The sequence below is a fragment of the Achroia grisella genome, unplaced genomic scaffold (assembly GCF_030625045.1).
Source record: "Achroia grisella isolate CSIRO2021 unplaced genomic scaffold, CSIRO_AGI_Agris_v1 utg770, whole genome shotgun sequence".
In the NCBI taxonomy this organism is placed as follows: domain Eukaryota; kingdom Metazoa; phylum Arthropoda; class Insecta; order Lepidoptera; family Pyralidae; genus Achroia; species Achroia grisella.
This window is the reverse complement of record NW_026713016.1, coordinates 3,338,152-3,365,618: the sequence shown is the minus strand read 5'-3', so window position 1 is coordinate 3,365,618 and position 27,467 is coordinate 3,338,152. Positions and strand designations below refer to the sequence as shown.

General features: G+C 31.8%; 1 protein-coding gene across 1 annotated transcript in view; it reads left to right on the top strand.

Moving 5' to 3' along the window:
* Positions 1-22,332, top strand: part of LOC131850522 (A disintegrin and metalloproteinase with thrombospondin motifs 1-like) — a 43,987-nt gene extending 21,655 nt beyond the window's left edge. The window contains exons 7-17 of the mRNA XM_059200771.1: positions 1,865-1,997; positions 4,584-4,747; positions 5,542-5,687; positions 6,688-6,806; positions 8,999-9,110; positions 9,463-9,806; positions 11,219-11,313; positions 14,393-14,524; positions 19,255-19,359; positions 19,733-19,865; positions 21,412-22,332. Coding sequence (XP_059056754.1) covers positions 1,865-1,997; positions 4,584-4,747; positions 5,542-5,687; positions 6,688-6,806; positions 8,999-9,110; positions 9,463-9,806; positions 11,219-11,313; positions 14,393-14,524; positions 19,255-19,359; positions 19,733-19,865; positions 21,412-21,669 — 1,741 coding nt within the window. The 3' untranslated portion in view covers positions 21,670-22,332. The remainder of the gene's footprint in view (positions 1-1,864; positions 1,998-4,583; positions 4,748-5,541; positions 5,688-6,687; positions 6,807-8,998; positions 9,111-9,462; positions 9,807-11,218; positions 11,314-14,392; positions 14,525-19,254; positions 19,360-19,732; positions 19,866-21,411) is intronic.
* Positions 22,333-27,467: the final 5,135 nt, after the last annotated feature.

Below are 27,467 nucleotides of genomic sequence, written 5' to 3'. Positions count from 1 at the left end.
GTAATACGGAATATGTTGCACAGTTAGATTAGACTAAGAAATTACTTAGTTTCCTCAGTCAATCTTATTCTTACAAAAACACATAACAAAATAGCGATCTGCGCGCAAAAAAAGGAAGTCACAGAAAGGGTAGTGATTAGTTACTCTGTGGTAATCTACAAAATCTATTTATTTTTCCAGCGCAAACGAATGTCGTCACAGATTATTGATATAACCACGGCAGTGGTACTCCGCTCAGTATTACTATGTATGTTATGCATTCATAATTATATTAATATTACCTAGTGAGTGGGCAATATAAACTTTTATGAATTGTTTTTTTAACTGTTCCTTTTATGAGAGAATGTTTAGACATTTAGTAATTCAGCAGGCAAGCAACACCACGTATAAACAACCCCGACCTTTGTTCACTGAAATCCCGCTCATGTCGCCTCCGGCGAGGACAAACCTGCCTGGTATTCTAGTACGAAATTTATACAGTATTTGCTCATGTTAAATTAGGTTGTGAGATAGATTTAATTCGTATTTTGAGAACACGCGTAGCTTCATAAATTACAGTGATGAACATTATAGATAGAAAATGGACTAAATATAAAATAGATATGGAAATGTAGGTGATATAAATATAGGTACTTTGAACGCAGTAGCAAGTTCTGGGTCATCGTATATCAAGATAAAAACTTATGACAGTTTATTTCAGAGTAATTTTTCATTGTTACCCGATTGTTCGTACCGATTTGTTTAGTTATATTAGATATCCTATATATTCTTTTAGTATTGTTTTACAATGGCAAATAACCTGACGGTCCACCCGCTAATAAGCGGTGTATATATACAACCACCGGTAACACGGTATCATGTAAAACCACTTATTCCCTTAGGATTCAGAAATATCTTAGTGCAATAAGACAGTTAAATTACTGGATGAAGGTATAATAATATCTTCTGTTGCTGGCAGCTTGTCTACCATTCTTTTTTTAAACTTTATATTTTTGATATCTGTTTTTTATATGTCACTTTTGACTAATTTCTTGTTATTTTCTTTTTTGCTGTGAGCCCTTTTGGGGAAAATACACATTTTTTACTATTATTTGATATTTAATTAAAATAGTAGTCGTTTTCCGCTCCAGACACACTTTCTATTCTGCAATTTCACTGACTGATTCTCACTGTTTAACCGAATCACAGCTTACAAAACAAACTGCTAAGCGACTGAAATAGGTAGACAAAGAGACTGATGATTTTTTACAAAATATACCGTCATTATATATGGTAGTTTGCCACTTTCAGTCGGCAGATTAGCGTATCAAAAGTAAAGATTATCATGAATATTTATAGGCAATTTTATACACATACACTAATTTTATTAACAACGCTCTACTTAATAAATTAAGGTTAATTGTAATGCAAACAATATTATCATCTTGGTAATATGTATGTCACCATAGTGTATCTCTAAAACATCAATCATTATTATTACCGATAGATTATTTTTATAAAATAGTGATACATAGAATGCTATCTATTTAAAAAAAACCGCTTCAAAACCCTTTGCGCAGTTTTAAAGATTTAAGCATGCATAGGGACGGACAGACAGCGACAGCGTCTTTGTTTTATACTATGTAATGATTACAATTCACGACGTAAATTTACCAATAGTATACAAGGATGTTAAAATGCAAATTTACACTTTATCTAAAGCCGGAAGAATCCATTACTTTCCAGTAGCGATGGTTAGGTTTCCGCACTGAATATTTGTGATCCCATACATGCTAATGATAGCGGAATTAAACAAAATAATACAAAACCATGAAAATACGCAAAATAATACCTAATTCTATAAAGTATATTTCTTTTGTTCCAGATACTCTATATGCAGATCTGTGAAGGTACGGTCAGCATGCTCACGTCTGTGGTGCGCCCATCGTGCCATGCCATACGTCTGCCGGACGAAGCGGGCTCCACCTTTGGAAGGCACACCTTGTGGTAACAAACGGGTATGTTACTTATTCTTTTATAAGTATATGCTGATATGAGACTAAGAATATAAATCATTTCCGTTCGTCTTTTTTAAACATATGAAAGAATTACACGTATATTTTAAGCAATTAAAAATTGCCTAATTTCTTTCTTACCGTAAATATGAATGAAGCCATTACCCTAAATCGTAGTAAATTGATAGGTAATAATTTATGTGTTGATCAAACAACGTTTCAAACAAACATTAGAAATTATATCATTTCAAGAAACGAATAAATGAGAATATGATTTGTTAAAAAAATATTTTTCTAAATAGCTTATTTCATAAAGTAGAAGGCAGTGTTACGAAAAAGCAACGACTCACACACTAGGGCTGAAATTATTTAAAAAACCTATATCCTTGATTCGAAAATGAACCCGGGAAATAATTTATAAATAGCACGTTACCTACCACTGCCTACAGTGGTTGTTAAATTCATATGTTATTCACGTGTTGATGTTCGAAACAAATAGAAAACACGATTGAACATTGCATTGCCGTTTACGTGACGCGTCAAAGCGTGGAATCCATCATCGTTTTGCCCTCACGGCTGTGTCGGGGCGTGCGAACGCATAAATTCACCAAAAATCTGATGTGAACATTGTTTCAACGCTATGCAAATAATGTTGACTGTTTCGCAGATAAATATAGTGTACGACGGTGCACAAAAGCATAAAATACCAATAATCAGAGCTGACATTCATGTCAGTTGCTGTTAAACGGCACTTAATTATAAATTAATAACATGTAAAGTTGTTACAGAACAAAGTCCTTTAATATTTAATACTATCTGTTCCTGTGGTTTCACCCGCAGGAATTTATAACTATAATCACGCGGTTATTATTATTACGCTATATAATTACGCGGTTGATGTATAAGCTATATTATTGTAAAGTTGCATTAAAATGCATTCAGTAATTTCTGCAGTAACAGTTACATCCATACTCGCAAACTTCCACGTTTATAATATTAATAAAACATCTATTATAAAGAACTAAATAAGGCTGTATACATATTCTTAGAATAAAACAGTAAATCATCGCTGTCTGTAATAAAAAATAAAAATAAACTGAAAGAGAAAAACTATTACTCTAGGACTTTATGGACGTAACAGAACCGAACATTATTATTGTTACATTTTATATCTATTTGTCTGTGCGTTTGCCACTTAATATTGTTTTTTATATCCATCGGTTTTGTCAATAAAATATACTGTTACGGTATACAAATAATATACATACGAAATACGAACACTAAGTACCAAAATCTATTAAGGCTGACTGATCCTATTCATAATACGTGCCTGGATTGTCTTGTAAGAAAGTGTCATAACAAAAATGAGAAATGGCTACCCTAGTTCGGGAATGTGGAGAGAATCTCAGATGAGAAATCGACGAAACAAATATACATTGGAAAAATATAAAGATACAAGTTCTGGAGGAGGCCTACACTGATATATAACGGTTGTATGCTGAATGTACGAGGAGTTAAGAGTCTACTAGAATGGCGTTTTTGTATGCAAAATTGGATTTGGTTAATTAGTAATTAGTGGCATAAATTATCACTCATTTTTATTCATATAGAACTCGTAGATACTATATGTATATGTATGGGAGAATAGAAATAATTTTTCTATAAATAAACTTAATGTATGCACTTTTGAAGAGTCATATTATTTTTACTCTACCATTCATTCGGAACGCAGACTCGTCACAATAAGAAACGGTGCTCTTTTAAATAAATGTTGCTCAGAATTACATTATTAGGAATTTTGTGTGTATGGAGTTCAGTAGATTCTATTTGATGATAAAAAGTGTGTACGGTGTGTATCGTCTTAATAGAAACTTTCAATGAGAAAAATCTTGGAAATATTCTAAAATTCTCAACGAATTTTCAAATGAGAAATATTAAAATTATACAACACAATCCCTAGGCTTTTTAATTTGCTTGTAATATAGGTCTACTGTAGATTTATATCTAGCAATTTAGAGATAGTACCTAATTTTATTGCTCTTTGTTGTTGTAAATTCTACAGGGACCAAAGTTACGAAGAAATAATCTTATACTTAATAAAGTTGGTGCATTTGTAAATTTGTCTTCAAAATAATAGCTACATTATTATGATTAGTTTATAATACAGTAAAATTACAGGATAAGAGGCATCACGTTTTAGTTCTTCGGAATGGCAACGAATGAGTTGTATTTAATTGTTTATTTAAATTCAATGCACACATACATAAATACATTTATGCGGCATGTACCTACATGTATCGCGATTGTCACATGATAACATGGTACTGTCATATATAGACTGTAACGCTAACCTTCAGGAGGGTCGACAGTTTATTTACCATTCCAATTACATAAAAATAATAAATAATTTCGTACTTCACATAACATGTGTTAAGATTACGATGTAATGAAGTAATGTATATTATAAAACAAATTCAAAAACGTCTATCTGTTTGTCTATTTATTACATTCTAAATGAAATAGGACATCCATTAAAAAATACATTGTATTGTAGAAGTCGATGGTAACAGCTGATTTCTTTTATTTCAGTGGTGCGTGGATCGTGTATGTGAACCAATGCCTGGTCACGGTGACAATAGTAAGGAGAAGAAACCGATCACACCAGAATGGGGAGAATGGGGCGAGTGGAGCAAGTGCAGCGCCACTTGTGGATACGGCCTGCGTGCTCGCAATCGTGTATGCCAATACAGAGGGTATGACATTTCAAATACCTATTTATATTTGTTAATTATTAGTATATTACGATATAAGTGCGTTATGATGGTTATAAGTATAACTCACGAGGTGGAATTTTAGCCCACTCTGCTAAAACAACACGCAAGTATATTGTACAAAATTATTCAACACACTTTTATTTTAAATAAACTCAACCATAAAAATGTAATGCACACTGTGTTACTTTCCCGCGGTTTTAATTTTTTAAATCAGCGCGGTGCCTACAGGCAGGCGCAGCGCTGGGGTCATTTAGAAATTTGATAAAAAAATAGCAAATAGTGCGGTTATGAAATATATGTATGTAACTTCACTATTAGCGTTTATTAATAATAATTTATGAGCGGCTTTATATATCGAAAACCGGTGAAATTAGATCTACATTACGAGCAAATATGTTGTAAATATATTTTAGTTAGTAGATTTCAATTTTTGTAAAAATATAATATTTGTGCACTAAATTAAGCATATATGCTTTTTAGCATACAATAATTAATTTACTTCTAAATACTTTCTGATGTTGATTTTGAATAAATAAATAAATAAAAATAAAATAAACCAATTTCCTAAAGATTTAAAATTGCCTGTTATTTATTATTAAGCGTAAGTGTAAGACATATTGTGTATATGTAACTACGTAATGTTGATACAGTCATTCTAACCAGCATATGAGGTCGTCTACGTGGGTATCTATTTCATACCTAAGTACACTACCAACTTATTACTAAGTTGTGTTTTAGTATGAATAAAACTACAAAGAAGTTTTGTTATCCAGCTCCCCATCAGAAAAGTCGTGCGAGGGGGCCAGTTCGCAAGTGATGTCCTGCTGGGCAGAAGTTGCATGTGGAACTCCGCAGGACGTGCGCGCCGATCTTTGTCTCCAGCGATCCATGTATCTGATTCCACATATACACCCTGAAGGTATAGCAGTTCATTGGTATTAGATAAAGTTATACTAATAATAATAATACCCCTCAACCATTCACTCAACGTCATCTAGTCCCAACGTAAGCAGAATTTGTAGTGTGGGTACTAGGCAACTGATATTAATATTTATATATTTTTTTGTAAATACACACTAATAATATACATAGAAAATCAGACCGATTCAAACTATTGTACTCACGACTACAAATATTTGTACCGTGGAATAGAATCCGCGATCATAGGAAGGAAAGCAATCCGCTAAAATTTATCACAATGGATATTAAATTTTACATGAAACCAAAAAATATTTAGGTTCTATTTTTTATTAGTGATAAAAATATGAGATGCATAAGAGACAAAATGTCCGAATGATCCGATGAATAACATTTTATTACTTATTTTGTTTTTTTTTTTATTTTATTTCGGCATTCATTGTCAAGAAGCATTCTCACCATCTCACTTGTTTGTTCCAAGTAGTATCTTTGTAACACTTCTATCTTTGTGTCACTTATGAAGTTTACCACAGGTCACAAATTTATTTTGAGATATCGTCATACTACTATTGATTGTAAGCTATATATCATCAAGTTTCTTTCAGGATATTTTAAAAGAAGATGGATAAAACCTACACTTCTCCATCTGGTTTTTAAATGTCCTCTAGCATATTATACTGTTTTGAATGATAAAAATAAATTTAAATGTACAGACGTACAAAATTTACACGCAAATTTAACAACAAAAGCGCACAGATTGAATGAAGTGCAAACGCTGCAATGTAATTTTATTACTTTCAACTTTACACCTACCAAAGGCAACCTCGCTCACCAATTTACGTTGTATATTTAATTATCACCGACTCCAAAAAAGGAGGAGGATCTCAATTCAACTGTATTTTTTATGTGTGTTATCTCAGAACATTTGGTTATGGAACCAGTTATTACGGATATAGGTTTACGTATATAAATATGTATTTTTCATTGTTTCTTTTTGACAGAATCTAAACAATGTGAACTGTGGTGTGCGAACAAAAACGGAAAAGAATATACTTCGTATGGCACCTTAGAAGATGGTTCCCCATGCAGCTACGAACGCCCTTACGATGTCTGCTTTCAGGTATGTTAAAGTTTCTGTACAAACACAAAATAATCACATGAGGGGGATTCTTAGTAATAAACACTATTATTGCTTTGCTATCTGGTGTGCTTACCTTCTTTATTCTTCTATCTTATTGCTCCGCCTACCTTCACTCTTTATGTAAATTTCCTACTCTCTGTCAATACTAGGATGTCTAGAGGAGAATGCTTATTACAATAAGATCCTTTTGTAATACAATTTTTTATGTTCTTTTATTAATATTTGTGCGCAATAAAGAGTTATCATTATTATGCCACTGCTAACCCTGTTAGTACTACTTCTATAGGATCTACAATTTTGGTAAATTCTTGATGATTTCGTCACGGTGGACTAACTGACCTACCTCCATTCTCATTCTATTGTTCTCTATAAGGCCCCGAAAAGCCCAGCACAATAAAAATTCAAACACATTGTGAAATATAAACCCTATCGGATTTTTCTACGTACAGTATTACTCGAAATATCACCCATATTTCGAGTAATATTTTGATTGATTGAAAACAAAATTGTTATTAAAATAGAATTGTTTATTATTAAATATGAACCTGTGGATGGTAGTGCTTTTTACATATTCGGTCTCTGGCAGTACATTTTGTTTTATATTCAAACATTCTAACTGTTCATCCCCGCTGTTTGTAACACATTCAACTGTTCGCGCGTGTGGTTTCGTTCTGTTGAAAATAAACTAACATATTGAAATTGTTTAGTAAGTATTACGAGTAGAGGCTAGTTTAGTAAAGTATGTTATTGTCGTATAGAAAAATCTGCAAGCTCCCACTATGAGACATTTCCCACTGAATATCCATGTAAGCAAGTACCTATTTGTTATTAAAAGGAACAAACAAGTAAATATGTTAATATTTACTTGTTTGTAACTTGCTGTTTTGTCATTAACCGTTACGAACTCGTAATGTTCTAAATAAATCAACATCAATATAGCAAATTACAGACAATCTTAGTATCCAAAATAGATTTCATGAACACCATTTAACAACGTGAGGTCGTGTTGCTGTTCAAAACTTAGCATTAAGTCAGCCGTAAGCTAGTTACTCATTCTAGTTTTAAAGAAGGACAGTAATGCTTTTATGTGTTAGTAAAACATATTAAAACATCCTCTAATCTATGGAAATACAAGTATTATACCATCTATTGTTTCTTCTCAGTACATACATAGTACAGGTACATTTCTAAATATTTATCGTCGTATTTATTCAGTGGAAGGGTTGTTTATTTAAACACGACTGTTTACACAAGAAGTGTAACGAGTATTGTATATACTTCAGAATTTTGATTGTACTCTAGCTTTTTGCGTGTTCCATTAACATAACATTGTTGCCGTTTGGCGTATTTATAAATATATATATATATGTATATATTCAATAATAGCTACTGTTACTGTGATACGAGCTAGGCAAGCGTGGCGGCCAAGTTTTAAAGTTGATGCTTTGTGTTTGTACCTCGCCTGTTTACACTCAGATAAGGAAAACTGGTATTAACAAATAAAAATGTGTTGACTGAAAAACAAAAGGAACTAATTAAAATAAAATTCCAAAACAATTCTTCACTTTGATGATTATACCAAAAGAAACAATGCAATTATAATGAGACAAAAGATAGCTTAATAGCCTATGTAAATATTAAATAGGATATATATAAAAAAAAGTGGCGCAAAATTTCAAGTATACCTAACATTTAATACATTATCTAATACGTAACATTCGTTTTACTGCAAAGACATACAGTGGTTCTGTACATCCATTTTAGCTAGCCAAAACAAAGAACAGCAGTTTTTTTGTAAACTTCGTTTCAGTTAGAGGTTATATGGCAGAGAAATTACAGTGTAAATTAGATGTAGGTAATGCCTCCAGCATTACATCTTTATAGGAATGGTAACACAGGAGGGGTACCACAGGAGTAATATAATTACGTGATGTTATTTACCTATTTTGCTATTTGCCTTTCCATTTACAGAGAATCACTGAAAAAGGATTTTTAGATTTCCACAAATAGAAGATAACTAGTTTGCGCGACTACAACCCTAATAAATAGCACAATAATACATAAAAAAATATATATGCATACTACAATCTATTTAGAATCCAACAGTTTGTTTTTTTAACCTTATTTGATAGCTAATTATATACAAAGTAATAAAAATCGATAAATTACAGGGCACTTGTGTGACAGGGCAGTGCAACCCTGCAGACCCGACGTGCAACTGGTGTCCCGACGGCTACTGCAAAAACAATACATATTTATATACAAGCAGTATTAAAGATCAAGGTATATTACTTTATAAAAATAATCATTAATGTGAAAGAAAATCATTTATATATCGTGTAACAAATAGAACAAAAAATAAAATGTTTTAACGCAAAATTTTTAACTCAATGTAACTAAAAAATTAATGTTGATAAATAAACAGAAAATATAACGTACTTTAAATTAGGTAGATTCACAGATTTTAATAAATCCATATTTAATATGTTTTTATTATAATATATTTCAGTAAACATGTTTTTTTTTAATTGTAATTTATAGAAAATATAAGTCAATGTTTATTGTTTACCTGTGCAACAAAGACTAAACTTGTTATATCTATTAAAATTTTATATTTGCTTGTGTGTTTCATTAGGTTTTAGAAAAATAGCGTTAATCCCTCAAGACGCTAATCAGCTTTCTTTCCAAATCAACACACCTTTGGCTCTTCATGTAATATTTAAATGGCAATGGAGACATTACCAACAAAACATAGATTTGAAGAAACACTCGAAACGTGTCGCTATAGATTATCCTCAATACAATGATGTGAGATATGATCCCAACACACCGCAAAATCTTCAAATTGTGCAAGTGGAGATACTTGAACGTATGGAGGGCTCGATCGTGGCGGCGGGTGCAGTTTTACAATGGCAACAGACAAAAACTAAAATAAACATAACTTCCAAATCGAAACTGCAAACGGATTTGACTATAATGGTAATGTATTCTTATTCATATGTGAATTTTTATGCAATTGGCTATCGACTCACCTGATGGCAAGTGGTAGGCGTTGCTTATAGTTATAAACAGCATGTCCGTAGACATCAAGTTTTGAAATATCGCTCTACCCGTCGTATAATAATATCTCAGGACAACTCACACAGCGCCATCTAGTCCCAACCTAAGCAGATTATACATACGAGTTCTATACATTTTATAGTAAATACATACATATATACAATAAAAAATACCCATACTGATAAAAATAGTCCTACTCATGCATACAATGTTTATCCCGCGGAATTGAATCCGCGACCGTCGGAAGGCACTGTGCTAAACCGCTGAACCATCAAAGCTACCTAAAACCTAATGAATTGGCATTCCGGAGGACATGATATTTACATACAATATTTCTTTAAAATGTTCAGTATACAGTATTGACATCATACCTACATAATTATTAAAATTTAACTCCTGACCTCCCCAAGAATGAAAAAGCAAACTTTGTTCATGTTTACAGTACTATTTCTATGAGTAGCATTATTATAGTGTAATGTTTGAATATGAATTTGAATAAAAAAAACTAATTTATATCACCTAGAATGAGTCCCGCTGCCTTCAAACAGCCTTACATATAAAGTGCGTGATACAAAGGGATGAAACTATGAAAAGTGTAACGAAGCGAAACATCAGATGATAAGGGTTGCCCCGTCCGCAGTGTGCTTTAATTATTCAGAGGCGCTTTCAACTCTGCTACTGAAGTTAATTGGGAACTCACTCTACTGACTTTATATCTCATTTCCCTTTATCGTATTTTATTCAGAAAGGTTTTTCTTGTTACCTTTTGATTCATTTAAATTGTAACGGCCCTATTTTGGAATTGGTCGCAAATAGTTTTTTCTTTTAATAATTGAGAATCTATGAGAATGACATACTGCGCCGACCCCAAATAATGGGATAAAGGCAAGGCAATGAATTGAGTATCTATGGTGATAGAATGTTCAAATTGGGGCAGAGATTAGAAACAAATTGGGTGTTAAGAAGTTACGAAATCTATATCAATCCGCGACAATAAGGCGACTTGGCCCGGTTTGTTACGGATAAAATTATTGCATGGTTCTCTTTTATATACATAAAACTACGTACATTAATAGTAGTTATTTATAGTTAATATGTAGTTTTCAAAACAATTGTTTACTCTATTAATTATATTATTGTATCATATATACATATGATACATAATTAATGTATGTAGTTTTCAAAACAATTGTTTACTGTTCTCTATTACACATAATGTATTATAGATACATTAATACAATATATATGCGCTGTATAACTCCTTAAACTATCAAATTAAAATAATTTCTATTAAATTATTAGTAGGATTTATGTGATTTAATTATTTTCAGGCGAACTCAGACGACTCCAGATACAAAGCATTTACAGTGGAGGTATCCGTGAATTATAGTACGCCAGAGAGACGGATATATCCACTCGAATACAGGTTTTCATCAGAAGAACATTTGTGATATATTGCCCAAACTTCCTTTCTCATATCTTCAAGCGAATCTGGATGGCGTCGAATAATATTTCTTGGATAACTTTATCAGTAAGTTTACCTGCTCCTTTTCTGTTTAAGTCTGTAGAAACGTGTCTAAACTTGTATAAACAAATATATTAATAAAAGGGAGGCCAGGTATAAAGCCGACGGTACACAATAGAGCCTCTTTCTGCCAACTCACCGCTCCGAATCTTTCTTTTACCTGCTGTATCTTTAAAACGACTTCGAATTTTCTAAAATCGTGTTAATTTTTTCATCAAAAGACCCCCTAATACAATATATATGGTATTAAAACTATCAAATTATAATAATATTTATATTATATATATAGTTTAATATTTTATTTTATATTATAGTTATTGAATACATAGTCTATGACAATAAAAACAAATAATATATAATTAATTAGCCTCAATTGTTATTAGTTATGGCTTTTTAGTAATTATATTATTAGTAGGATTTATGTGATTTAATTATTTTCAGGCGAGACGACTCCAATTTACAGTGGAGGTATCCGTGAATTATAGTACGCCAGAGAGACGGATATATCCACTCGAATACAGGTATATTAAAATTAATATATAATAATCTATTCTAATGTTAATATAAATATGGTAAACATCATATTAATAGAAGGAGACCCCTCTCTTATTATATTCAGCAGGCAATCACCTTGCTTTATACTTTTAAGAATGAGTAGTGAAACTGTAAGCTACAGAAGTATGATGTTTTAGTACCAGGAATAGCAAGATATGAGGTAATACAAGCGTCGTATAAGAACATGATATCCTGCTTACATGCTAGCTCATATAAATAATCCTAGATATACAAGTATTTGTCTTTATTTACTACTTCATGTAATGACATAATACTTTATAAATAGGTTATAATATTTTGTACTATATGTTGTATTCTAGTAAAAGTAATAGGTGTCTAAATATTTAATATATATATTACCAGAACCATTTATAATATGCTTAAAGTATAAGCATCTAATTATTATAGAAGTCATGTCGTTTATAGAAAGTTTAAATCTGCTTACCTGCTTTTACTGCACATTAAGTTGCCAGTTCCGTACACTAATTATGCTTTTTAGTATCAAAACACTTCAAAGGGATAAGAAAGACTACTATTTAATCTGTCTTTTAGGATACATAATAACATTGGTGTGGTAACATAGAACTTTTTATCATGACATAATAGTGGCATTACTTGCATCTTGTAACCGGTAAATGGTTGGTAGAGTATTACAGCTACTTAACCCTTTGGAAAATACTAAATAGTAATCGCAACCCATTTTATAACCCGTTTTAAAATGCATTTTATTTAAATAAATAAGAATGAAATGAATAAGAAATTAAAATGACTAATAAATTGAAATGAAACATTATTTATATAAAGTATATTATCCGAACATTAGTAGTATAATATATGATTAGTATGTATGTAGGATAGTATAACAGTATAACAACATATTAGTAGATGATAAATTTGCTTTCCCAAATATTTATAAAGTTTTTTAATATCCATATATAGGATATACCACTTAAAATAATAAACAATTATAACTTTATTTGTAAGTGCTGGTGAATTTTACTTTTCAACATATGTATAACGAAATTACACGCTGTCGTTCTTTATACAAAAAATTACAAGAGATAGACCCATATTATGCTTCTAATATTATATAATACTAGCTGATCCCGCGACATCGTTCGCGTGGAATTTAACTTTATATTTCTAAAATAAAAGTAGCCTAAGTTACTCCTTATTACATCAGCTACTTGCAAAAAAATGTCCCGTCAAAATCGGTCCAGCCATTTCAGAGATTAGCCGGAACAAACAGACCGACAGACAGACAGACAAAAATTGTAAAAAATGTTATTTTGGTGTATGTACCGTATTTATATTCATATGCATAAAGTAAAAAACGGTTATTTCAATATTACAAACAGACACTCCAATTTTATTTATATGTATAGATTCCTAGAACTAATACTAACAGGCCGTCCTAGCCTCGTCGGTTGTCATAACTTCGTTAGTTTTGTATGTATAATAATAAATAGCATATAAATATGTATGTATATTACAAAGTGTGAAAGAATTTTCAAAATACTTTGGCTAACATTAGGATAAATATAAATATCGGTATTACGGTTAGATAAAAATTCTAAAATTTGATAATAAATAAAATAACTACTTTTAATCCTTTAAAAGTAGTTATTTTTATACCTAATATTTTCTTTTTTTTTTTCATTATATATTGCCTTTTGTCATTCTTTTTTGTTTCTATTATCTAAATATTTTTCCTTTGTTTTTATTGCCAATAGGAATATGGATGCTATGATCATACTCGATTTATTAGCCACTGTCTTTTCCAAATGAAATATTTCTCCTCATAAACTTAGATCTCTCAGCGGCATGACTAACTTCTAACGCTACCTTTGTTAATATAATTCCAAGTCCCTTTGATACAAGAGCTTCGACCTTTAAGGTCGAATTTGTATTGTAAGTACAATTAGAAAGTGTGTAGTATTTCAATTACTACGAAAAATTCTAAGTTAGCTTAAAATATGCGTTTGTTTCATTTTTAATTAATATTTTTTATGTAAAGGAAATAGTAGATAACAGCAGCATATATAGCAGGCCCACGTGTTGCCATTCCGGAGGACAAATGTCTTATATCACTCATCCTACAATTGCCTTACCTTATCCTCCAACTAAAACATCACTGACAAAGCTAGCTGCTTGGGCACCTACCCACGCAGACAAGTTTCCATGAACTCTACCGTTTAAAAATAAAAGCATATTTCTTTTTTAACAAAAACTATATTAAATAACAATAAAAATAAAAATATATTGTGTATATTGGCAGTAATATAAGGAGAAATGTCAAGCAAGTCTGATGCAGACGAAGTTGCGAGGGTCAGCTAGTTATGAATATTAGGGGTTTCTGTTACTATATTTATGATATTTATTATTGGGGTTAGGGTTGCCTTGGTAAAAGTAAAAGTTAAAATAGAAACTTTATGTACAGAATAAAACGGGGCCCGTGTTCTGCTTCTTGCGGCGGTGGCATCCGAGCTGTGCGGAAATACTGCCCTCGCTGGCAGCCCTGCCCGCCCACCAAACACGAGCCATGCAACACGCACAGGTCATAAACTAAACTTCGTGCAAAAACACTTTATAATATAGCTTATATATTAGAATAATATATAGGCGATAAATTACACGCGGGTGTAGCCGCGCGCACAGCTAGTAATATAATAACTTTAGATAAGTCATACAGCGTAGCAATAATAATTTTTACATACTAAAACTAGTATTATAAATGCGATAGTGCCCGTTTATATATTTGTGATATTTTCAATGAAAATATGGAAATAAGGAATAAAAAATTCTGCAGATGACAGCTAGTAGACTATCGAATAGAAATCGAATTTGAGTACATTTAAATCAAATATGTCAGTGGGTAACGGCGATTGAAAAAATAACTCATATCTTTATATATAAAAATACAGTATAGTAGTATAAAATGTACGCTAAATCTATTATAAACATGTAAATTCCCTGGTCCCATCTACTCTTAATGTATATCATATTGAATAACTAATGAACATTTAATAGCCACAAGGATCTAAGGCGTTACGTGTCCAAGTACCGACACCTTGCAACCTTTGTAAGGTCGCCCATCCATCCCACCCTTGACTTTATAACATGTATACTCAAACGGTTATCCATTTATGTGGTCAATCAATTACCTCTTTAACTCACTAACTTATGAACAATATTCACTACATGACTATAATACTAGTCTTATCACGCGATTACATCTGCTTCGTTGTTTTTCATATTTTATTTTATAAATATACTCTTTATTTTCTGAAATTACCTACATATCAAATGAAGAAGAACCGGACACTCGTTAGTTGTAAAGACCAATAGACCAATACGCCGAATAACCGATATATCGACAAACAGACAGACATACTTTCATAGTTATAATATTACTACAAAGTGGGGAAAGGGATTGTTAGTAATATGAACTATAGTAATTACTCTATCGTTAGCAGTGTATCAAGTCAGAATGACCTCCGCCAGTAAACCGTTGGTGCAGGTGGTGCAGCATTCCATAATCGTCCATAAAAAATATATTACTATGGACAAAAATGTAACAATATATTAAGTATAACGCTTTTTATAGCTGAGCGATTTGTAACATTTATTTTATAACGATCTAATATATAGAAACGTAATAATTCTCTTGTAAACGTTAGAATATCTTAAGTATTTTTTCTAGTTTGATAAATTTGCGTCGATGTTTTACAGATATATGTTGTCAGATGTTGTATGTGTCAGGTCCAATATATTTTAGAGTCCTAGTCCTAGGAAAACGGGACTATCTTGTATTTAGTTATCTGTAAGTATTTCTTATTTTTTTGGATAGTTTTCATTTGATTATATAAATATATTGGTATTTCAAAACATCATTTATTACCAATCTTGTTATTAGTAACAAGATTGGACAATAATAGATAAACTTTATACAAAGTATATCTATTACATACTTATGTACGTATGAGTAGTATTGTCTTACCGATTTTTTGTGGCCAAGCTTACTTTGTAAGCTGTGTTTCATGAAAGGAAGTACATTTTAGTCCTCCCGAATAGCAACATATTAGTAAAACTGGCATCACACAACAGTTCGATTACTCGTACGGTACAAACAGTTGTATTCATGAGTCAGATGATTGTTTGTATCGGTCTGAGTGTTTTCTATGTATATTATGTTTGTATTTCTAAAAAAATTATCTAAGTACATATATGTATCAGTGCGCTGTGTGAATTGTATGATTATTATTATAAAATTGAAATCTACATATTCAATATGATTTCAGTATATTTTATCCGACGCTACCGTGGAATACAAAAGTATTACAAGTTTAAAAAATACGTTTGTTCTCACGGATAAATGTGCAGCCATATGTAATAATTATAAAACAATAGCGATATATCTACTTATAATTGATGATACCGATAAATACGGTAATGATCAGAATAATCTGTACTCACCAAAAATTATCGGCATTCCGGCCATTTTATTCGAACATAATTTACGACACCACAAACACGCACCATCAATCAGTATGTAGGTAAATAATGTTAATGGTGATCATTTATTCATGGCAATGAAAGTTTGATATCGTAAAGGTAATTTGTTATGTTTTGTATTATAATGATTGAATAGAAATAAAAAAATAAAGAAGGATTCCATGTACTAGACAATAAAATTATCAGACAAGGGCGTTTAGACAAGGTTTATTCGGGCGGTACCTTTTATTTTATTAATAATCCTTTCTATTTTAATGTATTTGGAATTAGAAACAAGCTGACCACCCACTCGGTGGTAAGTGATAACCGTCGTAGTACGTTCTATTCATGTATATGTAATACATGAATAGAACGTACTACTATGTAATATTATGTTATCTGTGGTACTACGAATATCCTGTGACGCCCGTTATAATTCTCATGTAATGTCATTCCAGAGTACTAAGATGTCGTAGCTACTTATATCAGATTTCTACCGAAACATAGCAAGCTATAGCTGAAATAGAAGAGGTAACCTATCTACTACCATCTCGCCTCATATTAGCGGTATTTCATTTTTGGAGAAAGAAAGGCATAATAGATTGGTGAAATTGGAGAATAAGAAGCATGATAAGCTCTCTAAGAGCGAGATATGGGAACGCAAGCGTGACATCTTAGTTCTCAATGGTGTAGCTTAGAGAGTACTACGGTCATTACGAGACTATGAAATTGTTGTCCTATTCTTGCATATGGGACTATTTCCATTTTCCCTCAAGTATATCGTCAACTTGTTTGCTATTCCTGTAATAGAAATAAAAATATATTTACCCGAATTGGGCAATGAATGAAACTTTGTAGTCTAGTTGTCGAAAAGTCTAGTAGGCTTTCAAGCTATATCCAAACTCTATTCATTGTCTGATAATGCCTCGATTAGAGGTGAAACAAGTGGGTTTAAGTAATTTGTGTAATAACGGTAACAATATGATCACAAACAGGGAAAATCATAGCTTTACCAGTAGCGGTGGTCAGGTTTACGCACTGAAAATTTGTGGCTCACACATAATAATGGTAGCGGAATTAAACAAAATAATGTAAATCCATTATGTAATAAAAAAACATGTTATTCTTATTCCTAACAAATAATATACATACGTCTTAATCCTGTTAATATTATAAAAGCGAAAGTTTGTGAGTATGGATGGATGTTTGTCTCTTTCACGCAAAAACTTCGTATTTTGATGCAACTTTACAGTAATAATAATAATAAAATTTATATACTGAAATTTAACGCGGGTGATACCGCGGGCACAGTTAGTATAAAATAAACGAGTTTAGATTTTTCTTTACCACGTGACAGGTAGTTTTAATAATTGAACAAGAAGAACGAGCAGCGGTCATGATGAATAATGATTGAGAGCTACACACAATACTAATACGGCTGGTGTGAGGATATCGATCCAACAAAACGTTTAATATTTCAGCGTTACAGCCGATCGGAACTGAAATTGATAGTAAACTTGTTTACCACATGCTCGCGATCTGAATTATGTACAAATTACTTGTTCAATAACATGTAGGATCGAACCACATTAGAGAATCCAATATTAATTAAATATTAATTATAAGTAAGTTATTATTGTAAATTATAAGGTCTTACGAGTTCATCTATACAAATTTTCATCCTTTATTACGCTATTCCCTGATTATTTTTTAAAATAAAAGATAGCTTAGTCTGTCCTAGTTTAAGTAGTCTATATTCAAATTTTATCGATAGTTTAGTCATCAGAAGGTAACATACAACTGTTTTTTGTTACCTTTTGATGACTAAACAGCCAGACAGACACACTTTCGCATTTATAAACAGATTATGACTTATTTCTACTAGCATATGGCATTCATTAATGTGCTAACACTTTTATATCTATTTATTTTAAAACGTCTAAATATTGACATATATGTATGTACAATCCTATTTGAAAAGAGAATTTAATTCCTTGTCAGATTTTTTTTATTTATTTGGTTTGGCACTATGACAAAGTCCTTTTTGAAGTCGGTTAAAAAATATTTGTGTTTCCCGGCAAATCTGTTTACTACGGTAGCCTACAAACGTACCATTTCACAACTCTTCCCTCTATGGGTACCGTAAGCCGTCAATCCCGAGTGTTTTTCCTAGATAACGGTTACCTGCCAAATTGAGACCCTTTGAGAGCTTTGAAAAATCTATTAGGTTTGGTTAGCCAGTAACTGTAATCACTGATTACCTGTAAAACCACTATATATTTATTCAGTGATATATTCGTGAGTTTCAGATTAATAGCTAAAAAAGACGCAGTTTCGTATTCTTATAATATAAGTATGAATAACCTTTCTTTTTTGACATTCATATTCGCAATGTACCTATTTATTTGTATTAATTTTGCAAATGCCACTGGGTATATTCCTTACATTTCTATCAGATATAGATATATCTAATTTCTCTTTTTATGCTAAGATCTTTTGCTGTAAGTTACGTGTAATAAAATGTCGTATCAATAAATTGAGTTAGAAACTTTTATTAATGATTATGTTGGTCAAGTTCACTACAATACATAAGTAAGTTTAAAATTTTATCGAAGGAATAACAAATACCACGCAGCCAGAGTAGCGGGCATCAGCTAGTAGATATATTAGCTAGTAGTTAATTACGTCTATAAAAATATGAAATCCACAACATTGTAGAGATTCTTAGGTGGCTTAAGTGCAGTTAAGTTTATTGTAATATCTATCATATTTTTACAATATATTATGTCGCAGCTGTGAGTTTGTCTGGCGAACTGGCGAGTGGGAAGAGTGCAGCGCTACATGCGGTGATCGGGGCGTACAAGAGAGACTGCTGTATTGTGTACCATCTAATATAAGGTTAGTAGAAATAGGAATAATCTTTATTCAAATAAAACCAATACTAGAACTTTTTAATCGTATATATTTTTTTTCAAATTCCTTCAGTTATAAATTAGATATATGATTGGTAAAATAAAAGCATATTAGTGAAAGAATACTGTAGTATTAAAGACAAGACGTCTTACTCCGCCGGAATAGCAGCGCACGAGATGTATCGCTGGCACTTGATGACATGTATATGTATAGGCCATGTTTACCATCTACCAACTGGTGGGCCGTTAGTATATTCCGATTCCTACTTCATAAAAAAATATGTATTTCATTAAGTAATTTAATCACAGTGTAAAATACACATTTTTTTAAAAGAACTAAATTAATTTTATTTTCACAGCATAACATCGAGCATGGATGTGATTGGGAACATAGTATCACCCACCCTATGTACGTCTGAAGAGCCAAGCAAACAGCAACCGTGCAACCGTGTGCCCTGTCCGGCTTACTGGCAAGAGTTGCCTTGGACTCCGGTATGAATTTATTTTAATACCAACTTAATATAGATGTAAAAGTCTGTTATGCTTTCACGCCTTAATTGCTTAATCGTGGTGCATTGAAAATAGGGTAGGGACGGTATGAAAAATTCTAAAATAAAACTGGATCTGGTAAGATAAGGGACAAAAATTTGAATGGGAAATGAATCATATATGTAACGGGTATAAAACTTATTGTAATCGATAAATTGACCACACAAAGTACTTATGCCATGCATACGATGTCATCTGTAATATCTATCTCTTTATCCATATAAACTACACTGTTACAGTTTTTTCTTGTTCCATTCTTTTCATTTCTCCGGTGATAGCTCTGAAGAAAAGGACAATAATTTTATAATACATTTGACTATTCTGTGAATATGGTGGAAGTTTCTTAATTTGAGATATAATGGCCGATAGCTTTATATCTTATTTACTATTGCGAAGAATGAATAAATTCATCTAAGTGTGGGCTTACGTTATCCAGTTCTGACCCGACGGTCCGTGACGACGAGTCTGTTCGATTTCATTGGTTGCTGCGACGTTAAGGAAAGGGCCATGAATCTTTGAAAATGGGCCCCTCACTCACTGTTAACTTACTTTTAATTAAAGTTTTTGCATATAATGATTAATTTTATGTGAGGTAGTCAAATATATTTAATTATAAATTATTGTCCTTTATTATTATATTATATATAGTGAAAGGTATTTAATATGACTAATATTAGACAATGGTTTATATCTTAATTAGCACTGAAAACACTGACTCTGTACATGCATATATTTCTCTACACTTATTTAAGGAATATGCGGGTTGCTTAGCGAAATCAAAAAGTCATGTAAGGTTTTATTTACACTTATTTTGATTAAGTAACAAGAAAATACATGTTGGTGTATAGTTACAATAAAACTAAATACTTTACGTAACTTTCACATTTACACCCAAATCATACTTATTTAAATGAAACTAGAAATAATAAATAGTAATAAATTCACATAAGACATTTTAGTCGCTTATGAACGTCAAGTTTTTTGTATTTATATTTTTTCCCTACCGTTCAGCTCAGTTTATTACTTGTCAAAATAAGTTTAAAAATTGCCTCAAATTACTATAAGAAATAATTAATTCATAACATTGTTATTTCCTTTTTTCTCATTTAATAATATGGTTGGGAATTCTTCGACTTTGATATATTTTATCCGGATATAATTAAATTTAATATCCTTAGGCGACTCTATTGACAGTTATTTATTTCATTTATTGAGATATACAATACAATTTTAAACTTTTTCGATAATTGTTTATAGGTTTATACAATATGTAAAACATTATATAAATGTGATATGTTGTATACTTTATTTTCAAAACTTAGATTTAATTAGAAACTTTTATCTTAATATGATAATACCAGTCCCGTCGTATCTTATTACTAATTTACTATACTGTATTTTATAATTTTTCGATTATGTTTCTGTGTTGGAACTGAACTTTTCAATCGACTGAACAAAATAATTGCAGCTGTATGTTATTTTCTGGCAGTGTTCATCGACTTGTGGACGTGGCATATCCCGGCGTTCCCTAATATGCCTGGAACGAGATCCCTCACTGTGCGGTCCCAAACCCCGGGAGCGGCGCCGTCGCTGCCGCCAGCGGCGTTGTCCGACCACTTGCATAAACCCCGATTCCGAGAGTTGCCGCTACCTGGAACTACCCAGGCTTTGTGTAATAGTTTCGTTTAGACGAATCTGCTGCAACGCCTGCCAAGAATTTCACATACATAACAGGAGAGGCGGATAATATATGAGATAACAGTTATTTATAACAGTATTTGCAAATTTTTATTGTTTATCTACAAATTAATCTGTGCTAATGATGTAAATGCGAAGGTATGTTAGTCTGTCCGTTTGTTTGTAAGTTACCTTTTGACGACTGAACTGCTGAACGCTACTATATTTGATATGGAGATAGACTAGATTATATCATGAGGATGGGCACAAGCTATGTGTGAAAATCTCGTCCAGATTATTGGAATTGGTGAAGTTGGAGATGAATGTTTGTGCAGACCAAGTCGCGGGTAACAACAAGTTATTTATAAGTAGGCTAAGTGTTAATGTACAAGAAATGAAGTGCCATAATGTATCGTTCGTACACTTCCAGTGCAATTACTTGTAAGTCAATAAATAGCATATCATTATGGATAGTTGCATGGGCGCCTCTCCTTCTGGGCCAGGGAACTCGGAACATATTTATTTGTAGCCCAGAGGAGCGGCAAATCAGATTTTTAGTCCAGGACGCCGTTTTTTCAGAAGTTGAAGCATAATATATTGTAACGTATACAATTATGGAGACAAAGGTGGGTACCTCCCATGCTCCTGGGCTCGCCCATGAATCGTTGTGTTCCACATACTTATTTTTGTAAAACTGCATTGATAATACTCAAGTAATTAAATTTATTTATAAATATAACAATTATTTCATTTTTCGTTCATTGATATTGAAAACTGCATGGTATTTGCATGGTCCTCATGTCAAACCTAGAAACCATGATGTAGGTATATTTTATTGTTATATTTTTTTTACTGTAGGCAGTATACTCTTGCTTTGCTTATTTGTTAGCTTATTTACTAATTAGAATCATATCAAAGCTAATCTACTTAGTAGTACTTGGAACCATTATTATGAAGTTTATGTTAAAAAGAAATAATTAACAATTACAATCAGCCTACTCTACAGCCTACTTGCTACTCGTAAAACCTTAAATTCTTGTCCGAAATGGACAAGAAATTGTATAATAATAAACGTGAAGTTTATTATTATACAATTTCTACTATTGTCAATATGCTATAAAAGTCGCAAAACAACATCGTGTTTCCTATCCAGTTTACCTGAAGAGCATTCAAGAGTTAATATCTATTGGTGAGACGAATCCACTTGAAAATAGGATGGAATGGCGTCGAGTTTGGAACTTGGAGTGGCGTACAACAAACAGGGCATTCTTGTATAACTACTCATGTCACCAACGTTACAACAATACACCGACACACTATGCTAGCCTGGGATAGAGCTTTTAGTATCGACCTTCAATCAATACTGTATAGGCACATTCATATGTGGTCTACATGGCATGTCCTTCGTTTGCTTTTAACCTGGCAACATTAGAGGTCAAGACATATTTATATAAATTACAGTGAAGGTTGGTAAATGACCGAAACGTTGGAAGGTTAAAAGCCGCCCTCACCTGCAAATGGGGTGACCTGACCTGAAATGTGCATGGGAAATATTAGTATCCTAAATCAAGTATAATCAAAAAAGTTATTCGTACCTGTTCAAAATTTTTAGTTTTATTTTATATTATTATTTTGAAATCATGTTATTTCAATAATGATACTAATTATTAAATTAATACGCGCAGCAAAAACTTTATACCCCTTTTAATAATAATTATGTGATCAAACTACGAAATTTGGCAATAAATAGATAAAGGTCGTATGGAGAAGAAGTGCAGAAAACTTATTTTATGTTTATTATAATAATTTAAAAAAATTACATTAATATCTAATATAAACATAATGTACTATGCGTTTGACACACACACACACATATTAAATCAATTCGGAAGAAACAAAGGATGCCTGCCAACTGTCAAATATTTCTTTCCACTAGGTATGTAAATGTTATCAAATATAGCTTTAGTAAGTGCAATAGACCATAGCAACGTTTAAACTTACTATGGACAATTGGACAAAATTAATAAAATAAAATTTTAATAAATTATAGTATAATTTCAGGCACTGAGTGACTACTCATACATATTATAGTTAAAAGGTTAGTTAGTCATAGTCATAGTTTAAAGGCATATGCTTTGAGAGATATATTGGTCTCATTGGCAGATTATACGAAATTACTCCTGTTATAGTCTGTAATAACCGTTCAGGGCATTGTTGATTAAATCCAAACCAACAGTACTCTAACATCTCTGCTGCTGAACTTTAATCACAAAGCAAGCAATAAAGATTCAATTATGGAAAGTACAGACGCAGCTATGGAGGCAAACGGTATGAATTAAAAAAAAGATAATGGTTGGGGAACAATAGTAATGAGTTTTCAAGAAGTGTCCAAGAAACTTTGGTCTCGACAAAACTAATCAAAGTTATTAAACAAATGGAACGGAAAGTTGATTATTGTTTATATTAAAGATACCGAATTCTCAAAGGTCTATTGTAATTATAAGATATCAATCTACAAGTTAGAAGTTTCGTGATATTATATAGACATGATATGGACGTTTGACGACAAACCATTTCTGTACATAAATGAAGTCCACTCTGTTGTCTGTTCGTTAGTTCGCGCTAGTCTCAGAAACAATCTAATCGATTTGAATACTGTTTTCTTCCTATCGGTATACCTACATACAAAAAAAATACAAAGACATCGAGGATTCAACATGCATATGTATATGTATTCCTTTTTCTACGTGATGCAGTATGATTTGTATTTTTTTTTTCATTATAATCTAATAGTCTAATTATGTAATATTATGTTATCTGTGGTCTAATATAATAAAGAGATATTATTCACCGTAGCCACATATCTTGCTCACTGTCATTCGATAAATCAATCTTAAATTATTTTTTAATGTAATATTTTACTACATATTATATTATTGGTTTGTATGTATATAAGTATACTTACATCGTCAAAATTAGAGTTTTAATTTGAGTAAAAAATTAATATAAAATCACGATTGTCATCCCAGATAGGGTAATCAAAGAGATATTCAATTGTACCACCACCTGATATCTCATTTTTGTATTCTGGATATATCTATTTGAATTTTGTGTTTGTTAAGCGGAGTCCAGGGTACCGCAGTTTCTATCCGTATTTCATTCACCGGAGTGTTAGTCATAAACATAAACTGATGAAAATACCTGTGTGGCTTTTATAAAATATCGACCAAATTTTAAGTCATAAATGTATGTAAATCGGGGTAGTCATTCACTAAGTACAAACCAGCAGGCTCTCAAGTTACAAAATTTATAATTAGGTACGTATCGAGCGTACAAGGTTCATGTGAAGGTCAAATACTTATTTTGCTATAAGACCCTTACGGGAATTTATACTTGTCTAATAATCTGGAAAAGCGCCCCCGAGGGTCTAATTAAGGACATTAAATTACGAAAGATTTAATTTAACCAGCATTTAAAAACACCGTTGAGAGCAAGCGTCACGTCGTAAGGTAACAAACTTATAGTGTTCCGACGTTTTGTATTTATTATTTTAACAATAGCATAAAATTAGTCCAAAAATATACAAGACTGGTAGTTACTGCGGGTTTTCTTGCGTTATACCATTTATTACCACTGCTCATGAGAATTTTCAAAAACTCTTCCCATATAGCTGGAGACTTGCATTACCTACAAACGTATGTTCCAAATCTCAACTTTCTAGATTTTTTAGTAAATTAATAATAAGTAACTACGTAGTCAGAAAATCAATCTCATCAGGTCATATTCATCTCATGTGAGTCTAAAAACAAAAATAGTATACTAGGGCTAGTAAAGTTTCCTGATTGCCACCACTTACACTGTCCTATAAAAAATCAAGATTGCTATCTCATTTATTTACATATTTTCACAAGGTGAATGCCGATGAAAATTAATGTATAGCGTTAATTAGTAAAAAATTAAAAAGCTATATATATATTACGAAATATATTAATATATATCTGCATTTTTAAATCATAAATACAGAATGAAAATGTAAATTCAACTCACTACGCTTTCCATGAGCCTTAAAATGTAATTTAATTTACAACGGATATTAAAAATACTTCACTGACAAGAATGCGGCTATAATATTATGAATGAATTTAAGAGTGCATTTAAAAATTCATACATTATTCCAGCTCTGATCCAATATGTAGGATAATATGATGTCGTCAGTGGTCTATTGGATCGCATACCACCATACTTCCAATGGTCACGGGTTCGATTCCTCGCATGATGCTAACAGTTGCATTCATAAAAATAATATATATTAAAAAAAATATTTAAGTATTTTAATCAATTGTCTTGTACCCATAACACAAACCTTGCTTAGTTTGGGACTAGTTGTCGCTGTGTGAATTTTCCACATTATTATTATTATTAATAATAATACTGAATATCAAAGCTTCCAGGATTAAAACTAATCATCGTGAATTGGCACGAATCGTAGCATTTATTAACGCTAAAATCAAAGTCTAAACCGGATTTCTGATTATTCTGCTGCTCGTAGCAAACAGTTCACATTTTAATCGCAGCTCTCGAATAAATATGGCTGAATTTCGAGCCAGGGACTCGGGAGAGGGTTTCAGTAAACAGTTTTGAACGATTGATATCTGCAAGTTTTCAGAACGGCACGTCCGATGTGCTTAGAAGTCAGATTCTATCAGTATTTAGGTGGTACATTTATAGTACTAAACGATACTTTAAATATTAGGATTGAGTAAAGAAACTATATTTCATTATTATTTCTTTGTACAATAATATTACATTAGTACATATAGGTCCGTGGGTGGTATAACCATCACTGTGCCTACATGAATATAGGAATATAAGAATAATTACTACTTACATTTTATTACGTATATAAAATGACAAAAAGCTCTAGCTATATAAACGACACCACGATCATCACATTATACATACATATATACTGTGTCTGTATGTGTATTATATATTTCTCTTACTAAAGGCTGCGTGTCCTCGACCCCTCTAAATGTGATTCTACGAAAAATTTCTGCAATACTAATAAACTCGATAAATTTTTGTCCATACGATAAAGTAACTAATATTACAGATAACATAGTATTACATACTAATGACAACGTTTCACACTTTATAGGCATATTTTCTATAAACAAGTTTGTTTTAGTACGAAACGTAACTGAAAACTCAATTTTCACCTTTTTTTCACAAAAAAGACCCATTTCTAGCTCATTACTATAGACTCATCACCAAATATAGATAGAAGGAATATCTACTGAATAATATCTATATTGTAATTTTATTGCGCACACACACACATTTCTCTTAATATTACTAGGCCAGTGCAGACGTTCAAGTTCACTCTATACGAATTGCAATTGCATTTACTGTATACTTAGGTATGCAACAGTTTTTGACTGATCTTTTATAAAATTAAATCGTAGTCAGTCCACTTTCGTCAGTTCCATTCAGTTGACTGTACAACGTAAGTATTAGGAACTATATACATGTAAAGTTTTTTAACCCCCAAGGTCGATGTCAAGATAAATTATGGGCGTGTAAAGTCAAGTATTACTACAAGTGTCATGATGTTGCGAAGTTCTCATTAGATTAATGGAAAGTTTATTCGTCTTTTATGAGACTATTCAGGCGAGTTATAATTCGCGGGGGTGCAGGAGTACGTGACCTATTTATTTATCTATTTCTGATCTTGATACATATGATTTAATTACGATTCAAATCCGATAACTAAAACTGAAAATCTGTGTTCTCTGAATAATCTTCAACATTGAGATTGCGCGTTTTTATATTGCTGTGGATCTTACACAATTATACAAAATTTTTAAA